The sequence below is a fragment of the Taurulus bubalis genome (assembly GCF_910589615.1).
Source record: "Taurulus bubalis genome assembly, chromosome: 12".
In the NCBI taxonomy this organism is placed as follows: Eukaryota; Metazoa; Chordata; class Actinopteri; order Perciformes; family Cottidae; genus Taurulus; species Taurulus bubalis.
Window position 1 is genome coordinate 1065442 of NC_136600.1, and position 20926 is coordinate 1086367.

The 20926-nt window shown below is 45.6% G+C and overlaps 1 protein-coding gene across 1 annotated transcript in view; it reads right to left on the minus strand.

The window, feature by feature from the left end:
- Positions 1-854: 854 nt before the first annotated feature.
- tgfb2 (transforming growth factor, beta 2) overlaps positions 855-20926 on the minus strand; it is a gene marked incomplete at both ends in the record, with an annotated part of 59611 nt that continues 39539 nt past the window's right edge. Inside the window, 6 exons of the mRNA XM_079227617.1 lie at positions 855-1013; positions 1092-1245; positions 1806-1998; positions 8283-8393; positions 8487-8619; positions 17812-17975. Of these exons, the coding sequence (XP_079083743.1) occupies positions 855-1013; positions 1092-1245; positions 1806-1998; positions 8283-8393; positions 8487-8619; positions 17812-17975 (914 nt within the window). The remainder of the gene's footprint in view (positions 1014-1091; positions 1246-1805; positions 1999-8282; positions 8394-8486; positions 8620-17811; positions 17976-20926) is intronic.

The following is a 20926-nucleotide window of genomic DNA, read 5'->3' on the forward strand; positions in this document are numbered from 1 at the left end:
TGTTTGACCATGCTGTTATGAATACATCTGCAATAGCTAAAATAGTACTGTCAGATTTATCAATTGGGATCTCCTTTTACAATACATTTCAACACAGTCGGATTCTGAAACCATTATCTAATGTCCAATAGTGGTACAGCATGTTAAGGCACTTCACTGGATGCATCACACGGTTGCTGCTGGGTATCCACCAGTTTCTCATGAACAAGATCCCATTCCATTTCATCTGCTTCATCAACTGTTGCCAGGAGCCGAGCATGGAACTATTTCACTGAGAGACAGCCGTGATGAACGTCTCAAAACTTCTACTGCATGATTTCATGGTTTTCCGCTGCATACGTGTGTGGACGTTTTGCTGCCTTTAGTTTGGTTTGCATGGCCATAGAAGAACAATGTAATGTCATTAACACTGCTCCTCCAGGAGAAGAAGGTTTAATGGGTATAAAAGGCTGCATGTTGACATTGAATAACTCCGGATGCTTGGAAAGCCAGACATTACACACCAACCACATCATGCAAATCTCTGCACACCAATGAGGCAGTGAGAACCCGTGTCAACTCACCAAATACTGCAACACCGTACTTATGGTACACAGCATTGGTATCAAAGTCAAGTTCCTGGTATGACCACACTGTCCCTGTATGTTGTGTATGCATTGAATTGCTCTGTACACACACTGCTGTGAGTATACCAGTGCATGTACAACAAAGTACAGTTGTGTCTTTACTGTATGTATGCACAAATCCACTATGAGTGTGTGTGTGTGTGTGTGTGTGTGTGTGTGTGTGTGTGTGTGTGTGTGTGTGAAGGAGGAAGAGAGGGAGAGTGTGTTTGTGCTGGCTTGTAAGGGAGTCTAGCTGCACTTGCAGGACTTGACCTTCATGTTGGAGAGCTGCTCTATTTTGGGGGTCTTGCCGATGTAGTAGAGGATGGTGAGGGGCTCCAGGTCTTGGGAGACGCAGCAGGGCGATGCCGAGGCCTCAGGGTTGATGGTGTTGTAAAGGCCTAACACCTGCAACACAAGCGTTACAGACATTCCATAAAGAAATTAGGACTTTAAGAAAATATGACCCTGTCCCTCATACGGTACCTTGGAATGCTGGGTGTCTGCGCTCCACAGATAAGGACAGGCTCCGGCACAGAAGTTGGCCTCGTAGCCCTTTGGCTCGTGGATCCACCTCCAGCCCAGGTCCTTCTTAAAATCTATGTAGAGTGACCGTAAGCAGCAGTTGTCCTGAACGTTTCTACAAAAAGACGCAGGGGAGAGGTGAATTGTAGTGTAGCAGGAAGTGGAGTTTCAGCTCCTGTCTCAGACTTCGGTGCATACAGTTCTTATAGACTGAGGACGGCTCCAGGATTAGACACCTGAAGAGTCCACCAAAGCAGGAAAGGCTGAAGCTCGTAGCGAGAGAGGACATCTTATTATTAAATTACCAGTATTCATTTATTCTCCATTGTTGTTGTTGTCCAGCACTTTGTTCACTTGTAGCCTTCATTTGTTGACTATTTGTTCTGTCAAGACAATTGACGTCAATTCAATGCAAATACCACTATCAATTAAATTTGAACTGTTGCCATGAAGTAAAGCTCATCATTACCGTGGCTGGACTTTGCTGTCCGTAGAGCTTAAATGCAAATGATGTGACATGGAAGTATTCGGCTGCTCATCACAAAATAAAAACATCTACTGACAGCTAAGAATACTTAGATGATTTTCAGCATGGATCCCTGACACCTGAAGCAGACTTCAGATCAACATGGAGGATCTCTCCTGATGTTACAAGTGTAAATTCCAGGTCAGTACCTGGAGCAGTAGGCGGCGTCCAGCGCTCTCTTGGATCGATGGCTCATGTGCTGGGACTGAGGATGGGGCTGGGATTGGGACTCCAGCCGGTATGAAGGCAGCAGCATGAGGAGGAGGTGTGGAGCGCGAGTGCTGTGCCGCCGCTTCTTAAACACCTTCAGGTCAACGCCGTGGATGAAGCTGTCATCAATACCTGGAAACATAGAATTACATAAAAAGCTGCATTTTACTGTTTGCAAGTACTAAGTCAATATGTGAAACTATTCAAAAATAGTTTGTTACTTAAAATCCTAAAACCAAGAAATGGTTGCGCATTCCTACTCTTGCGGTTCCCTCTTCTGGAAGTCAATGTGTTTTTGGTTCGATGTTTGAAATAAGGTTTGTGGTTAACTTTTTGTTCTACAATATAAAATACGTCAGTAAATATCCCTCTGGTGAATTTACAAGCGTTTAAGTGGTTGCTAACAAGTGGCTTCATGAGACTACAAACATCATCAGGTTACAGGGTTTGTATTTGTCATTGTACCACAGGGTTGCACAACTACATTTAGATTGTAGTCCCAATTTGCTACATAGGAAATCAAATAAAAACAATGACATGTGGAGGGTGAGGATGAATTGAGGAGTCTCACAGTCAAGGTGAACAGGATGTGGCTGGGTTTGGTCTTTTAATATCCCCATAGCTCTTCGCAGGCTCTTTTTATCACTAAATATCACTGATGCTATGTAGATGGGTGCCAATGATGTTTTGGCCGGTTTGAATCCCCTGCTGTAGAGCCCTCCAGCTTGTAATGTTTCCAGTTAGGATGCTTTCTATTGCTCCTTAAAAATGTGACAAGACCATGGCACCTTCTTAAGTTTCCTTCATAAATACAGTCGTTGATGTGTGAGATGTGTGATGTCAGGTTGTTTGTGATGTTGATTCCCAGAGACTTAAAGTTGCTAACTTGTTTCACCTCAGCTCCATCGACAGGGGTGTGTGTCTTTGCCTCCTTTTTTCTAAAATCAACTATCGGCTCGGTTTTTCGTTCCTCTTTTGTGTATAAAATAATTATTTAATAAGAACTGACAAGTGATTGGTTTCACGGATGTTGAGCAGCAGGATGTTTTCTGAGCACCACTCTGCAAGATTGTTGATTTCCTCTCTACATGAAGTCGTATTGCTGTTTGTAATCCGGCTGTTGACGGTAGGGTCATCTGCAAACTTCACAACAGAGTTCTCTTAATGCTCGGGGCAGCAGTTGTAGGCGAACAGTGAGCAGGAAGGGGCCGGCGTTCAGCACACACTGGAGGAGGTTTGGCTGCCAATCCAAACTGCCTGGGGTCTGTTTGTGAGGAAGTCTAACAACCAGTGGCATAGTGAGCTTCTCAAGACCAGAGTGCTGTGTTGACCAATCAGTTTTATGGGGGACATTGTGTTAAGGGCTGCACTGATATCACCAAACAAAATTCTGATGTAGGTGTTGTTGTTTTCTAGACGAGTGAGGGCTGAGTGGACTCATCTGCCTTTACAGCTTTGTTTTATATACTTACTATGTTACCGTGGTGTAGTTTGTTTCAAGCCTAACTGTTCTTTCTTTTTTTAGTGTCCATTTGAGATTATCTTGCTGAACAAAATTTATATATTTCTCAAACTGTGTCTGCAATAATCTAAATCCAATGAAAAAAAAACAGTTTTATGAAATTTAAGCGGTAGTTCAATCAGGAAAACTATTTAATCTACTTTTCAATCATAATCTCTCAGTCTCTATTTATTACTGATCAGCTGATTGTGGGCGTTCACTTTAAATCAACCAACCAGATGCTGCACAGTTTCCTTAAACCAATCATATCGTTGCTGTCGAACTTTACAACATGTTCTCCTCTCTACTGCTGTCAGTTGTCATTTCAGCTCAAACCAGTTGAGACCCTCCTCCACAGATGCGATGAGGTTTCTGACGTTGCTTGCATTTTATACAGTAATCTTGAGCAATGCAGGTGAAATTAAATCTGGCATGGTGTCTGTTGAGTGTCCTGAAGTGGAATACATGTGAAGCATGGAGCTCCGAGGTGGCCTGCTGCGATGAGAGGCGACGGTGAGGAAATGGCTTTTTTGAGGCTGGAGATGTGCAAGAAAGGCTTGGTTGAGAGCTGCAAGGTTTCCTCAGTGCAGTCGTAGCTGCCTGAGCGGAGGAATGAGGGAAGAAAAGGTTTCTCCTCTTGCTGAGGAATAGTCTTACTACTATGACGAGACCAGAATGTAATGCCATGCAGAACTCAAAAGCCATGGGGCCATGGGGGTTCGCTACGGCCACAGAAGTTCTGTAACTTTGATTTAATTCTACATTCATCAGCCAATCACTTAAAAATACAAGTCTCCTCATACATGACTTCATCGTGGACAATATGGCTGATCTTCTTTGTGTGACAGAAACTTGACCTTGCTCTGAGGGCCGTGGGGGTGGATTTTTTGTTATACACCATAAAGACATCAAAAGCAGTCAAATCTCAATAGTAACTCCATCCTATTTTGAATATCTGGCCTTTATATTCTCTGGTCCCAAACTTATGCTACCTGCCATCCACGGCTGTCCTCTCTGAACTATCTGAACTACTCGCAACAAAACGTCACCATTTGTCCTCCTCCTAGGTGATTTCAACATTCACATAGACAACTCACCTCCAATGCAGCCATAGAATTTCTGGACCTTCTCAATTGTTTTAACATCACCCAGTGTGTTACATTCTCCAGCCACAGTCAGAGACACATCCTGGACCTTGTCGGCTCTACTGGCGACCTATCTATCTCTGATCACCTCTCCATAATCCTAGACTTTCATATTCCCAGCCCTCTACCTAAACAACAGCACACAATCACCTTCCAAAATCCCAAGTATATTTCTCCTACTGCTCTGACTGTTTCTTTCTCTGAGATAACGGCTACTTTTACTCCCCCAGACAATCACACCACCTCTAACCTAGTTGACAAATACTCTCAATGACCTCTGTGAACTGTTTTTGGTTTCAGAACACAACCTAGCCTCAAACCGGCTCTCTTAAAAGTCATGAATGATCCTCACCTCGGATGCGGGCCTCTTAACATACACATCCTACTAGACCTCCCTGCAGCATTCAAAAACATCAACCACTCCATCCTTCTCCCCCGCCTGGATACACTGAGCTCCTCCTCTTCTCCTTTCCTCTCTCTCCTTCTGGATGAATTCATGTCTCTTCAAAGCACATTACTAACTCTACTTCTTCCCGGGAGCCTCTGTGCTTTCTCGCCTCAAGTTTCCATGGATCGTGGCTGTCTGGAGCCTGCCTCCTGTCTCCTGCCTCCTGTCTCCTGCCTCCTGTCTCCTGTCTCCTACCTCCTGCCTCCTGCCTCCTACCTCCGACCATGGCGGCCCTGCTGATGTCCCTCCTCTCTACCTCCTTCTGCTTAATGGGTCGTGGCTATCTGGATCATGGACCATGCCTACTACTCATTATATGAATCATTTCTGTCATATTCATGTAATGTGCTGTAACTCTGTTACGTTATTTATTCTGGTCACATGACATCTATTGCTTCTGTCCATCCGGGGAGAGGGATCCTCCTCTGTTGCTCTCCCTCAGGTTTCTTCCCTTTTTTCTCTGTGAAAGGGTTTTTACTATCTTTATTTGGGGAGTTTTTCCTGATCTGATGTGAGGTCCTGGGACAGGGATGTCATGTGTACAGATTGTAAAGCCCTCCGAGGAGAATTTGTATTTGTGATTTTGGGCTATATAAAATAAACTGAATTGAATTGAATCCTCTGTTGGTAGCTAAGGCACTGCCCTCACCTTGTTCAAATCCGACCTCTCAGACAGATAGACCTCGCAGACTACTTCTAGAGCAGGGGTCGGCAACCTTTCGTATCCAAAGAGCCATTTTGACCTTTTTCCACCAAAAAAAAATTGTCTGGAGCCGCAAAAATGATTTGATATCACAGTTTCTGAAGTTTTAAATATAGTCATATTATATATACAAAAAACTATAATTTGTTGTATTTATGAAATTATAGAACAAGAATAAAGACATTTTTTACATTGTATTGCTATTTTACCTGTTTATAACTATCAAACAAAAAATAGTCATGTGTCGGCTATATTAAGGTAAATTAAAAACACAACTATGCAGACCTTCAGTACTATCTATATTTGTGGCTCATGTGGTAGAGTGTTAGTCCTGTAACTGCAGGTAGCAGGTTATACCTGTCCTCTTCAGTGAGGTTTACATTTTAAACGCATATCTTTTGCTACGTTTACACTGAGCGTCCTCCTCACTAGAGCACCGCAAACGGAGGACGGATCCGTTTTTACTAACAGACGCCTCAGTGTCTCATCACTAGGGATGGTATCGTTTGGGTTTTTTCCGATACCGGTGCTAAACCGATACTTTTAAAACGATACCGGTGCTAAACCGATACTTTTAAAACGATACCGGTGCTAAACGGTGCCTGAAACGATACTTTTTTATTGCCAAGGCAATTTTTTTTCTTCAAATTGAACAATATTATTAACTGTTTAAAGTATACTATAGATATAAATAAATAAGTACATACAAAACACACTTCAAACTACAGCTTCAAACCTTTTAACTTCAAACTATAAAAATATATATTTAAAAAAAGAACAGACACCAGCATCATGGCCTGATGGGACCGTGTGCAACAGAACTCAGACTCTGTTGGATCCTAAAACTGCTGCTTTATGGACTACACGTCACCATTAATATCAACTGGAGAGATTTGTTCCATCAAGCCGAGGACGGCGTTCAAAAGCTCGTGCTCGTGTCTGCAGCGATCTCTGTGTGCGCGCACTGTGTGTGTGAGCGCTGCAAGCCCCGCCCCCTCGAGCCCCGCCCCCTCTAGCCCCGCCCCCTCCAGCCCCGCTCTGCATGCAGGCAGACAGAGAGCAGAGCAGCAGTGTGCACAGCCGCGTTAGGTTGCGAAAAAAGCGAATTTTTCGCCGGGCGTCGCTAGGGAGAGAAAAGTGAATTTAATGCCAGCAGGAAGTTAACTTATGTTACACGAAATGGCTGACTGTGTGTGTGTGTGTGTGTGTGTCTAAGTGCGCGTGTGTAATTACGGTCTCGTGAACATAGTGGAGAGACAGAGAAGTGAATTTGATTGCTAGCATGAAGTTAGCTAACACAAAGTTAGCTTTGTGTTAGACAAAGCTAACTGACTGTGTCATGTGCGCGCGCGGGTGTGTGTCACTTTGAATCAGGACTAACAGCTCCACTGACGCTCACGTTCACATTATTAAGTCCATAACAATATTCAAGCATGTCAATGCGATCGGCTGCTTGTTTCCTCTCTGCTTAATGTACTATATTAGAGATTTGAGCTTGTTTCTACCTCGAAATCTGGGGTTTAACAGATGGTTTGGTAGAAAATCTGCACACACATATGACTTGGAGATATTCAGTCAAAGGCATTATGCCTCCTGTCTGTCTACCTGTCTGTCCATGAATTAACTATCTTAACATAAAGCGCAAATGAGGATTATTGTTTTAAATAGAAAATAAATACACAATTGTACACAATATTTGTTGATGTAATCATGTGATATGTTGCAGCAAAGTGCTGTCCCATTCATATTTACACTGTCAAGCCCTCACAGCTAATGTTGGCATATATATATATAATGTACACCTCAATAACCTCAATAACACATCTCACTACCGGTAATGTATATATATATATTGCAACGTCTTACGGCAGTAGTAGCCACACTTTCAAAATTTCTTGCGAAATTTTCTAGTTATTACAATTCTTACTTTACACATCTAACTTCTCACCCCAATCTGAACAATCCCTCTAAATCCAGCTGTATTTATTGAATATTATCAAACAGACCCTCTCTCTCCAGTGGTGTTCTTGACCTCGATGCTAGTGACCGTGGCTGGATTGTTTGTATTAGAAATGCAAAACAGAGGAAAACGAATTCACACATAGTGGTCAGAAGAAACCTTAAAAGTATGTAATGACCAGGGGGCTCATTTATAACCATTTAAAACGCACAAAACAGGGCCTGAAAGAGTCGTACGCCACTTTCCACCAAGGTTGTGATCTATAAAAACAAACTTGACAGAATGTCAAGTATGTGCGCACCCGTATGTAAACTTTGACCCGTGCCTAGAAACAAATTGGAGACGCGAATGGTGAGGTGGGGAACTGAAGCCAGATTATAGAAATGTAATGTTAGCGGCATCATTACAGGTATAATGATTGTTGACGTTACATTTAGCTATCCAAAGCGACTTACAATTTTGCTCTATACACCGTAGACACAGCAAATCGGGCTTAAGTGTATTGCTCAAGGATGCTTCGACAAGGACTAGGAACCACCAATCCTCTGATTGAAAGATGGGCATGCTAACCTCTGAGCCACAGTCGCCACATTAATACAATACAGAATAACACCAGCATTATCCTGAACATGCCATAATAATTTTCTGAATCAAATAACCTGCAAACCGTGCCTCCAGCTCCTCACTCTTGTTGGGGATAATGTAGTTATTTGATGGTACGAACGTGCAGCACGGGCAATGAAGGCTGATCTTGAATCCACTGTTTCTGTCTGTGGAGAAACAAAAGTCACAACAAGGGGATGCAACAATGTAGCATAAATGATGAGGAAGGTGCTGCAGCGATGAGAGGACTATGCACTCACCTCTGTGGTTTAGCCATTCACTCACTGCCTCCGTCACGTCAAAGGACAGCCACTCTCCCTCGGTTTGTGTTCGTACCACTTTGCTGTCTATGTATCGCTGTGTTGGGGATGTCAAGTCCTTGTGTCCTAAAATCTGTGAACGAAACAGATGAATGAAAAGGTCAAAGTTGTGAAGCAGGAATTATATTTTAGACAATTTATCACAAAATCTTTAAAAGAAATATTGATTTGTTTGAGCAGTTGAGCATTATTACTAATCCATATCATTTGTATATTATTTCCTCTTTTATTTTTGTCAATATCATCTACAATGTATAATCATTAGTTTCCCGATGGGATTAGCGTGTTGTGTGTGGCGTGAGCGCCCTCTGCTGGACCCCTGCAGACTTGAGCGGTGCGCCCCGCATTTGGTTCGGAATTGTGTTTCCTGCAGGTTATGCGTTGAAGATAATTTCTCATTTCCGTAAGAAATGCTTTAAAGTATTAACTTGTGGTAATTTGTTGAGTTCACCACATTGTCTGTAACTTGCTAGCTTAATACAAAATCTCCGTTGAGTAACTAGCTAAAATTGGTTGTTTCTTTGCTTTGGCAGTTCCCGGACTTGTTGCCCCGAGTCGGGCTGTGAGAACCCAAATGTGATTCTGTTATATTATCAGGTACATCGAGCTAAAATGTTCTTTTGTTTACATAAACCCACTCTGCAGTACGTTGTCTCTGTGACCAGTCAGCTGTACGCTGTTCATGAATAGTGGCTGGTTGGAGCCAAAAAGTGATCAAGTGAGCCTGAATCATAAAACCAACGCAAGAGAGAGTACACAACTGCTTCACTGCCACACAGTCAGGTGGACAAGATGATTGTAATAATCTCAGTGGATAGATAGAAGTAACCAGATGCCCCTCTGCATATCCACCGTGACAACAACATGTCTATAATTGCTTTTCAAAACTAGCCATGTAGAGTGTTTTCTGTGGGTAGGGTTTGATTAGGGTTAGGCAACTTAACTACTTAAACCTGTTTAGGTTCATCGTCATGGTTAAAAGACACATGTTGGGACTGTTGTTAGGACAAGGTGTTCAGCGTAAGCGATATATTCTGGGAAGAAGTGAACCTCCGTCGTAGGTTGTCTGAAAATCCAGAGTTAACCCTGAAGTACAGGCCTACGGTTTGGATACAGGCAGTAGTAGACACACATATCCAATTAAATGGAGATGTCAATTGAATCATCTATAACCCTAGCACCGCTTTTGTTGTTTAGTTAGTCACTGTACATACTTCTATTCTATTTCACTGTATATACTTTATATACACTTTATATACCATGTATATACTTTGCATTTTTGCAAAGTATAAGCCTCTTTATTATTGAATTTTCTTAAATTGAATACGTTCTGCTATTTTATATATTGAGTATTTTTCATACTTAATATTATATGTGTCACAGTCCGAATGGAAGTAAATGATGATGGAAGGCTTTCTTTTGATCAACTTAATGCTACTGCAATGTTTCACATCCAAATATCGTCCGCTGAGTGAAGTCTGGATAATAGTCTATTGTTTAGCAAATGCATCCACAGCCGTCCTAACATCATACACATAGAAGACACACAAGCAGCCACACCACAGTAGCTTTGAAGGACAGTTGGTTGAGGTCGTGCAGCCTGCTCTTTTCTCTCTGATTGATTGGCCAGGTCTGGGACGAGCAGCGAGAGTGTAACCAGATGCTGGACAGACCTCTGTTATTCTGTCCTTCAGAACCATGTGTTTATGTTGGCTCATCTCTGCTTAATGTGTAAAACACAATCCCCGCTGCTTTTATTGAGATCTCCTGTTAAGACTGGTGTGGGAAACCTGACAGAGGAGACACTAAAGCTCAGATACACGCTATATAGAGAAAAGAGCTCTGGATTATTGTACAGTTTGACCCATTTGGATGGCTCACTTTGTAACCCTCATTGTCCTTTAAAGACCCAAATGAGTTCTAATACTTGTGCTAATTTATATGGATTTTATTTTGAATAAAATGTATATTACATACCATATTTTGATCACAACTATAAACATCTAGCATGATCTGAGCATAGTTTGATCAAGATTCCCCAAAAAGGCCTTCTCGGGCCGCCCCCGAGTTTTTCCAGATGCATTCTTCAAAGCCTAAACAACAACCTCCAGAGTTGTAAGACCCCTCTTTGTAAAGATAATGACCTAAAGAAAAATCACAATAAAACAAAGCCTTGGCCTGTTTTAGTCAAAAAACTGTCGTTCAGTTTAAAAATCTAAAAGTTTAACCTTTATGCCTAAACATGGTCGGTTTGGTGCATGCTGGGTATCTAACTGTGCATAAATTTCCACTTAAGACGTGTTCTAAGAAACCTCCCCCGACCACGGAAGCCTGCGTGGTCGAAAATGTCGAGCAATTTAAATTTGTCACACCGCGGTGAGGGCTGTCTTGTCTTGGGTTTTTGTCTCGTAACTTCCTGTTTTATTTTGAAGCCTGACTCTCCTCTCGTTTCAGGTCACTTGCCCTTCCTCATGTGTCACTGGTCTGATTGTCTCCCTTGATCCCTGAGTGGTTCCACCTGTTCCCCATTACCCTCATGTGCTTATAGTCTGCGTCTTCCCTCTGTCCTGTGCCAAAGTGTTTGTCCTTGTCGATGCACTAAAGCCCGTGTCCACAGCTATAGCTAGAATTTTGCCCAAGAGTTTTGTTCGTGAGTAGTTTTGTTCTGTTTTTTTTTCCCCTCCTTCGGGATCGCTTTATGTTTGATGGATTATTAAGGAAGTTGTTTGGAACAAAGGACACAATAAAGTGCGCCAGTACGACTATCTCCTGCATCTGGGTCCTCCTTTTAGACCAGGCCTGACATTACACTTTGGCCAGTATGGACCCAGCAGGGATAGACCAACTCATGGCAGCCCTGCGATCCCAAGAAGCCCGGCTCTCCCGTCAGGAGGAGTTCCAGACCGCCATGGCGTCCCAGATGGGCCTTCTCTCCTCACGACTTCAGAGCCTGCACGATCATCTGCTGCAGACAGCTACAGCCCGGGAGCCTCCAGAAGTAGTGGTTGAGACACCCGTGAGGCCTGCCCTGACCGTGCCGGCTGCCGGGGCAGGATGTAAGTTAGCCCCACCAGCGCAATTCTCCGGAGAACTAGGTTTATGTAAGACCTTCCTTATAGACTGTTCCATACACTATGAACTAAACCTCCATGCATTTCCCACTGACCGATCCAAGATTGCTTTTATGATTTTCCACCTTGCCGGAAGAGCCAAAGCATGGGCCTCGGCAGAGTGAGCCCGGGGTTCGCCAGCTTGCAGATCCCTCGCAGAGTTTGAAGAGGCGCTGCAGAAGACCTTCGACCCGGTAACGACCGACCGGGAAAAGGCTCAGGAGCTGAGCGGGTTGAAACAGGGCGGCGACTCCGTATGTGACTACGCCATCCGTTTCCGCTCGTTCTCAGCGGAAAGTGGCTGGAATACTACGGCCTTGTACGATGTGTTCCTGAAGGGGCTGGCAGCCCCTATCCAAGACCTTCTGGTTCCTTTGGACCTCCCCACAGATCTCGACTCACTCATCGCACTCGCAGTCCGGACGGACAACCGAACCCGCCAGCTCAGGCGCCAACGCTCCACGGGACCCACAACGATGGAGAGACCCCTACGCACGCAAGCGCCAGCCTGGACGACCGCCCGTCAATCACCCCCAGAGCAGAGTCATGGTCCCCCTCCAGAGGGAGAGGGGGAGCCCATGCAGCTAGGGAGAGCCCGACTAACACCCGAGGAGCGACAGAGACGTCTACAGGAGGGTCGCTGCTTTTACTGCGGTGAACCCGGTCATCTTGTCGCCAACTGTCCTGCCAAAAGGGCCATGGTGGTGAGTGAATTCAACACTTCAGGCATCACCTCTCGTACTCTCACGACGGTCCAGGTAATGCACCACACCACCACGGAACTCAAGGCGCTCATAGACTCGGGGGCTGATGAAAGCTTGATGGGCTGGGAACTAGCAGGACAGCTGGGCCTGAACACCGAACTTTTAGCTAAGCCCATCAGAGCTAAAGCCCTTAATGGACAGGAACTTTTTACAATAACACATATCACAGCACCGCTCAAACTGTGCATTAACAATCACCAGGAGAACATTCGCTTCTACGTATTCAAGTCACCTTCACAGACTCTAATTTTGGGACAGCCATGGTTATCACGTCACAATCCCCATATAGATTGAAGAACAGGAGAGATCCTGGGCTGGGGAGGGGACTGTGAGCGACTGTCTGATCCGCTCGGGGCGGGAGCATGAGGTCACAGGCATTAATTTGATCTCTGTTAATCCTGCTGCAGATCCCAAGTACCCGGACCTGAGCTCCGTGCCTCCCCGCTATGACCCTATGACTGTGCCATTGAGCTGATTCCAGGTTCAACCATCCCCAAAGGCCGCCTGTACGCGGTTTCTGGGCCAGAGAGGGAGGCCATGCGGGAATACATTGAAACCTCCCTGAAAGCAGGGCTGATTCGCCCCTCGTCATCGCCGGCTGGAGCCGGGTTCTTCTTTGTAGGCAAGAAGGATGGCTCCCTCAGACCTTGCATTGACTACAGCCCACTCAATGACATAACTATAAAGAACCGCTACCCCCTCCCCCTTATGTCATCTGTGTTTGACCAGCTCCAACAGGCCAAGATCTTCACCAAGTTGGACCTTCGCAATGCCTATCACTTGGTGCGGATAAGGGAGGGTGACGAATGGAAGACCGGGTTTAATACACCTAGTGGGCATTATGAGTACAAAGTCATGCCTTTTGGCCTCACAAATGCTCCTGCCGTGTTCCAGGCCATGATTGATGATGTGCTAAGAGGCTTTCTTGACCATTTTGTGTATGTCTATCTGGATGACATTCTTATCTACTCCCCTGACCTGCATACACACCAGGACCATGTGACTCAGGTATTGAAACGACTGTTAGAGAATAAACTCTGTCAAAGCAGAAAAGAATGAATTCCATGCCGACACTGTCTCCTTCCTGTGCTTCATCGTAGCCCCTGGAAGAGTGCAGATGGACCCGGCTAAAATTAGCACTGTGGTCGATTGGCCTACACCTGATAGCCGCAAAAAGGTGCAGCAGTTCCTTGGGTTTGCTAACTTTTACAGGCGGTTTATCAAAGGCTTTAGCGCAATAGCTGCTCCTCTCCATGCTCTCACCTCCACACTGGTGCAGTTCCACTGGCCTCCAGAAGCTGATACTGCCTTTCAAATCCTCACGCACCGCTTCACCTCGGCTCCCATCCTCACCCTGCCAGACCCTCGACGACAGTTCGTGGTAGAGGTGGACGCCTCCAACGAAGGAGTCAGGGCCATCCTCTCCCAGCGGTCAGAGTGGGTCACTGTCACGGCGGCTATCCAAGGCGGAGCGGAACTACGACGTTGGTAACCGCGAGTTGCTGGCGGTCAAACTCGCGCTGGAGGAGTGGAGGCACTGGTCGAGGGGGCTGACCATCCGTTCATTGTCTGGACTGATCATAAGAATCTAGAATATCAAGAAAGCCAAAAGACTCAATTCTCGCCAAGCCAGGTGGGCGCTGTTTTTTTAACCAATTCTCCTTTTCTCTTTCATACAGGCCGGGGTCCCGAAACGTCAAGCCAGACGCCTTGTCTCGTCTGTTCGACCCCGAGCCCGTTGCCAAGGACCCAGAAACGATCCTCCCACGTACCTGTGTGGTTGGAGCACTGACTTGGCAGATAGAAAATGAGGTTAAGCAGGCTAATGGTGAGACTCTGTCACCTAGTGGGTGCCCAGAGAACCGCTTGTTTGTCCCGGTTGATTTGCGCCCACATGTGATCCACTGGGCCCACACCTCACTGCTTTCCTGCCATCCGGGAGTTCGAAGAACGATGTTCGCTATCGCCCGGAGGTTCTGGTGGCCCTCCATGGAGCCGGAGGTCCGGGAGTACGTAGAGGCATGTTCGGTCTGTGCTCGAAACAAGACGTCCACCGGGTCACGCATGGGACTCTTGCAGCCACTTCCCATCCCCTCCAGACCCTGGTCCGACATCTCAGTGGATTTCGTCACGGGGCTTCCGGCCTCTCAAGGTAACACCACTGTCTGTCACTGGCTAGATTCATCGCTCTGCCAAAACTGCCCTCCGCCAAAGAAACGGCGGAGATCATGATGATCAATATTTTTAAGGTTCACGGATTTCCCAAAGACATTGTCTCGGACCGGGGTCCCCAGTTCGTCTCCCGGTTCTGGAGGGAGTTCTGCCGGCTCATCGGAGCTAAGGCCAGCCTGACCTCGGGTTATCACCCAGAGGCCAACGGCCAGACCGAACGTCTCAACCAGCAACTGGAAACGGGCCTCCGGTGTATCAGAATCCCTCGACATGGAGCAAACACCTGGTCTGGGTCGAGTATGCCTACTGCCCACCTCGGCCACAGGTATGTCGCCGTTAAAGTGTGTGTTTGGTTACCAGCCCCCTGTTTTCGCAGACAACGAGCCAGAGGTGTCTGTACCCTCCGCCCATGCCATGGTTCGCCGCTGCCACCGCATCTGGGCAGCCGCCACGCAGGTATTGGTTCGCCAAGGGGACCGAGTCAAGAAAACTGCGAACCGCAAGAGACGACCCGCTCCCGCCTACCAGCCGGGACAGAGTGTGGCTCTCCGCCAGGGATCTTCACCTTAAAGTCCCGTCCAAGAAGCTGGCGCCGCGGTTCGTGGGTCCGTTCCCCATCACCAAGCTCATTGGCCCTGCAGCAGTTCGACTCTGCCTGCCCCGATCCCTCCGCGTTCACCCCACTTTCCACGTAAGCCGGGCCAAGCCCGCCAAGGAGAGTCCGATGGTTACAGCCGCTGCCCCTCCGCCGCCCCAGAAGTGATAGAAGGCGGTCCAGTGTACAAGGTCAAGCAGTTGCTGGCGGTTTGCAACCGGGGCCGGGGCAAACAGTATTTAGTAGACTGGGTAGGATATGATAGACAGTGGGTCCCGTCTCGCTACGTGGTCGACCCTACACTAATCACGGACTTCCATAGGGACCAGCCTGGGCCGTCAGGAGTCGGCCCTAGAGAGGGGGGGGGGGGGGGGGGGGTACTGTCACACCGCGGTGAGGGCTGTCTTGTCTTGGGTTTTTTGTCTCGTAACTTCCTGTTTTATTTTGAAGCCGGACTCTCCTCTCGTTTCAGGTCACTTGCCCTTCCTCATGTGTCACTGGTCTGATTGTCTCCCCTGATCCCTGAGTGGTTCCACCTGTTCCCCATTACCCTCATGTGCTTATAGTCTGCGTCGTCCCTCTGTCCTGTGCCAAAGTGTTTGTCCTTGTCGATGCACTAAAGCCCGTGTCCACAGCCATAGCTAGAATTTTGCCCAAGAGTTTTGTTCGTGAGTAGTTTTGTTCTGTTTTTTTTTCCCCTCCTTCGGGATCGCTTTATGTTTGATGGATTATTAAGAAAGTTGTTTGGAACAAAGGACACAATAAAGTGCGCCAGTACGACTATCTCCTGCATCTGGGTCCTCCTTTTAGACCAGGCCTGACAAAATTAAGTTAATCAACGTTGTGGTTCCAGAGATCCTTTAGGTAATGTCACTTGACTTGTTTTTCTCTTTTCTTGTCTGATAATGGGCGCCGCGGGGCTTAAAAGGTGAAACCAGTTGAGGGAGAGTTTCAGAGGGAGGGGGCAGCAATGGAGAAGGCCCTGACCCCCCCCCAGGTCCGGTGCTTGGACAGAGTAGGGGGGGAGGTTTGCGCCGACAGATCCGAGGTTGCCGGTGGGAGTGTGTAGGAGGTCAGAAAAGGGTTCAGGGTTGTGAAGGGCTTTGTATGTGATGAGGAGAATCTTGAACTGGATGTTTTGCTGTATGTGGAGCCAGTGGAGTCTTTGAATGAGTCTTTCAGCGGCTGAGGAGGAGAGGGAGGGGCATGAAAGGGCTATGTTTTTCAGATTAAAAAAGGCGTTTTTTGCATTATGATTTATGTGGTGTTCGAAGAAGAGGGTTTGATCAAAAATGACACCAATAATATGAATGTGTGTGGAGCAGGAACAGTGGTGCCATCGATGCAGAGGGAGAAGTTGTGGTGGATTTGTTTAGTGATGATGAGGATTTTAGATTTTGTTAAGTTTAAGAAAATTGGTTTGAATCCAGGCAGTTGGTGATGGTGTAGAGCTTGGATGTCCTCAGCGTAGCAGTGGAAATGGTGACCTTGATGCTACCAAGGGGGAGCATGGAGAGGATGAAGAGGAGGGGACAGAGTACCAAACCTTGGGGGACACTTTGAAAGACTGGGGCTGTGAGTTTAATTTGCTGGAAGTGGACAGCTGGTTGTCAATGTTCTCAAATTTGGTTTTGTAGAATGACAGGAAGGAGTTACATGTATCAACTGTGAAGGAGTTGGAACCTATTGTCCATAGGTTTGAGACCTTTTTTTTTATATGGAGAAAAGGACCTTAGGGTCACTCTACTTGGCATTTCCGGGGATTCCCATATGTATTGAAGTAGCCAGCAGTTCTTTCCACTTCTGTGTTTCCTGGACCTCTAAACCAGTGCTGTAAAGGAAAAACTGCGCCCGTTGAAATATATAAGCGCTCTGTAAACATTTATTAATTCTCAATTATCGATCGGTCATAGGTCCAGGGTCCAGATACAACGGCGTCCGGGTCCGGACCGCGGTCGGCCTGTTGGTGATCCGTGGTCTAGTTCATCACGTACTAACTAGACCATTTAAGTAGAACGTTCCCCAACATCTAACATCGTATGCCTAGTTAAAAACATATGGATTAAAACAACCGGGTTCTAAGAGTGTAGCCTAAAATGAGGCTTCAAACTTGATAAAAAGATAAATTCATAATAGGGGGGCTGCCAAGTACACACAACGGCAACGCATGTGCAGTTCCCTCTCGATTAGTCAGATAGAGTATGGTCTTCAGCAAACCCTCTGAGGACTTCTAGTAAGGAGACACAGAATTCCTTCAGCAGCCAGATCAGCAGTCTGTTGGAAGTGATGTGGTGCAGTTCAGCTACACGGGTGGCAGAATACGCAGCCAGCCTCTCTAAGTCTGGATCTCCAGATAATCACAACTGTGGATTCCACAATCCACAATATGTTAAAGAAATGTCTCATGTTGCTTAATAGTCTATAAATGAGGAAAAATCACAAAAGCATAATATGTCCCTGACAAAAATGTAGAAACAATAATTAGCAAATGTTGTCTATTGATTTAGTTATGACATTAAAGCAAAAATCCTTCCTAGCCTGAACAAATCCCCCAAATATCTCTTGAGTCATTGTTAGAGATCCCCGGGAGCTCCTTATATCAGACCAGTGGAAGGTGTGTGTACCTGGTAGAGTTCGATGCGCTGCTCAGACACTCGGGCCCCATGGTTTTGAAGACGGAAGATCCGAAGTTCAGCCTTTACCAGGTTGGAGGCGTTCTTTTCCATGGAAGACACATCAAATGTCAGCCGCCTGAAGTATGGGTTGAAGTGTGTTGGAGAAATGACATCTACAAAAAAGGAGAGAATGGATGATTTAGGATTTTTGTGTATCTATCTATTGGTACCAACCAGGTTTGCTTGTCGTGAAGGAGGCCAAATAACGCTCAAAATGTAGGCGAGGGAATGACTGGTATACGGCCATATTCACATGGGTGCCTTGGCCTCTTTACAGGCTGCATGGGATTAGCATAAAGTGGGCCTGCATGTAAAGAGGAAATGTATGCGCACCCATAAACCCATTTTCATTCAAAAACCTTGAGGTCAAGGCACCCATGTGAATTTGGCCGTACCAGTCACTGCCTCGTCATTTTGGCTTCTGCACCCAAGTGTTATAATGGGCTGGGAAACCCTGGGCTAAAATGTTGGTGAGGTTATGTAAACAAACACATATGTAAACCAACGGGCAATATATAGCGGTCAGCTAAAATTAGTTAATATCCTTATATCCTACAAAAAGTAAAAAACTGAAACTTTACCTCTAAATTTGATTCATACTTAGCTGAATCGTTCTGTGTATCATTTAGGAAACTGCCAACCTTGTGGTTAAAGGAACAATACTTTACTCACTGAGTTAATGCCGATCATGAGAAGAAAATGTAAAAATGATCAACATCATGTCCAAATATTGTGTGATAAGTCAATAATGTAAAAATGATCAAGGCCATGTCGATAGGTCAATAACGTGAAAAAATTATCAAAGTCATGTTCCTATAATGTATGACAAGTAAATAACGTAAAAATGATCGAAGTTATGTCCATATAATGTGCAATTTACAAGTATATTTCATAGATTAAAGACTTATTAAATATTTAAATGTCATCGCTACCAATATAAATATAAGCGCAGTAAACACTAGTCATCTGCATGTATATAGAGCAACATGCTACATTAATCATGTATTGCATCACCTTTTGCACTCTGCACCATTGCACAATGTCAGATTTGACAATGATCCTCCTGAGTCACATTATACAATTGTCTTCGTGGGAAAAGAACTTGTCAGAGTGTTCCTTTGAAGATCAGTTTGATATTCCTACAGGCGTCAGACTTTTAAAAGCCAGGTCAGTTGATCCCTGACACCTACAGCTACACACACTCCTACAGTCCGACAGCAGCCACGCACAGTAGCAGCAACACAATCCCCCTCATACACTACTGAAAACCATGTGTGGAAGTGTTTGACATACGCTTACATAGGGCCAGGGTGACACTCGCAGCACTGACAGCCACACGTGTTGCCATGTCTGACAGATGCTGCTGAACACACACAAATGTACAGCGTAATACTGGAAACCATGTGTGCGGTGGAGTGTTTGACAGCGTCCCACAGCACGATGAATTAGGAGGCCCGGAGGTCTGAAATTGATGGCTGTAACGTAAAGCAGAAGCCCAGGATTAGCAAGACACTGTGGTTTGTTTAGGGAGAGTATACAACCACAGCAACCAGCCAGACACATGGACTGGGACCAGCTGACAAAGGCCAACACAGGGAAAGAGAAGAGAGCCGTTTCTTTACATATAGTTGAATATGGCCAGTTGTGTCTATTGCTTTGATAATATGGTTTATGACCACCCTGACAGTGTGAATACTCACATGTCATAAAACTAAAGAGAAGATGTAGTCTTTTAAGAATTGACTGCAAGTCGACTGCCTTCAGGATAATTCCTATGTACATTGTTTGTGTTCAGAGTTTAGCTTCTCAAATGGAACAGAGGATGAGTAGGTAGCCTTCCTCCTGTTACTAACTGCCTCTGATCGTTTTCTTTCCAGCCTGTCCAGCTTACCATCCTATGTATTGATATGGTTTGACAGAACACTTTCAATAAGAGATGTATAGCCTACTATTTTAAAAACATTCACAGAGAAAAAAGTTGACTAGCTTAGTTGTCTCAAATTAGGGCTGTAACTCATACTGCCATCTGAACCTCTTTATTTAACAAAAATATCTATTTTCAGAACATATAAGTTGTTAGAAGTAATGCATTTTCTGTATTCTGTGTAGTGAAAAAATTTACTGAGGGCGTTTAATAAAAATACAAGGCACAAATGCATACTGCGTGATTGTTGGCTGTTTGTCCAATGAGATAAGGCCCAGATTTGAGCTGAGTTGAAGTGACACCAATGACAAAACTAGCGAGCTAGCATGTATAGTTCATACCTTTATGCACTCTGCCGTTCAACCAAACTATTTCACTGTCACTGTGTGTCATTTATGTGTTGGCGAGCTCTAAGGTTAATTTTGTCTTTACTTACTGAGAAAAAGTGACATCCTTAGAGGATTTGAAGTATCTATGTAAGTGTGGCAGTGGGGCGGGGTTTGCTTTCGTCTCAGAGGGAACGGAACGAGGGGGTGGTTCAGGGAACAGGTGTGAGCATGAGGTGTAATTGGCCTCAGCTGGGGGCAATCTGTGTTTGTGTCCCTCCCCAATATAAACAGTAGTAGCGGCTGTGGAACGGGAGAGCTGGAAGCGGAGTGGACACGGCCGAGACAGCTGAAGCTGCCGGACGACAAGGCGCGCGCCCTCAGGGAGAGTGCACCTGGAAAAAAAAGACATTACTAAGCAAGCCAAGTGTGTTGCCCTCTTTCGTGCCTGGTCAAGACGCACGGGAGTAACAGGGTCCTGTTCCAGTAAGTTACTCCACAGAAACACACTGCAGCAGAAGAATGAAGCCTCACTGTCTGCTTCAACTTCTGACTGTTTGTCCAGCCAGCGCTCAAGATGATCACAGCCACCTGTGAAATACCTCGTCTGCTGTCGTCTTTCAACATGTCTGTCTCTGGAGAGTCTATGTCCCTCCATGTATTTTCATAATGGGGTTTGCATTCATCATCAGGCACTACTACAGTTTACACCAATAGATTTGTCCAATATTGCCCAACAACTCCTGCAGCGTCTGTGTCTACGTAGAATCTTGTTTGTTAGGGCGTGTCACCACCACATTCACGAATCGCCTGG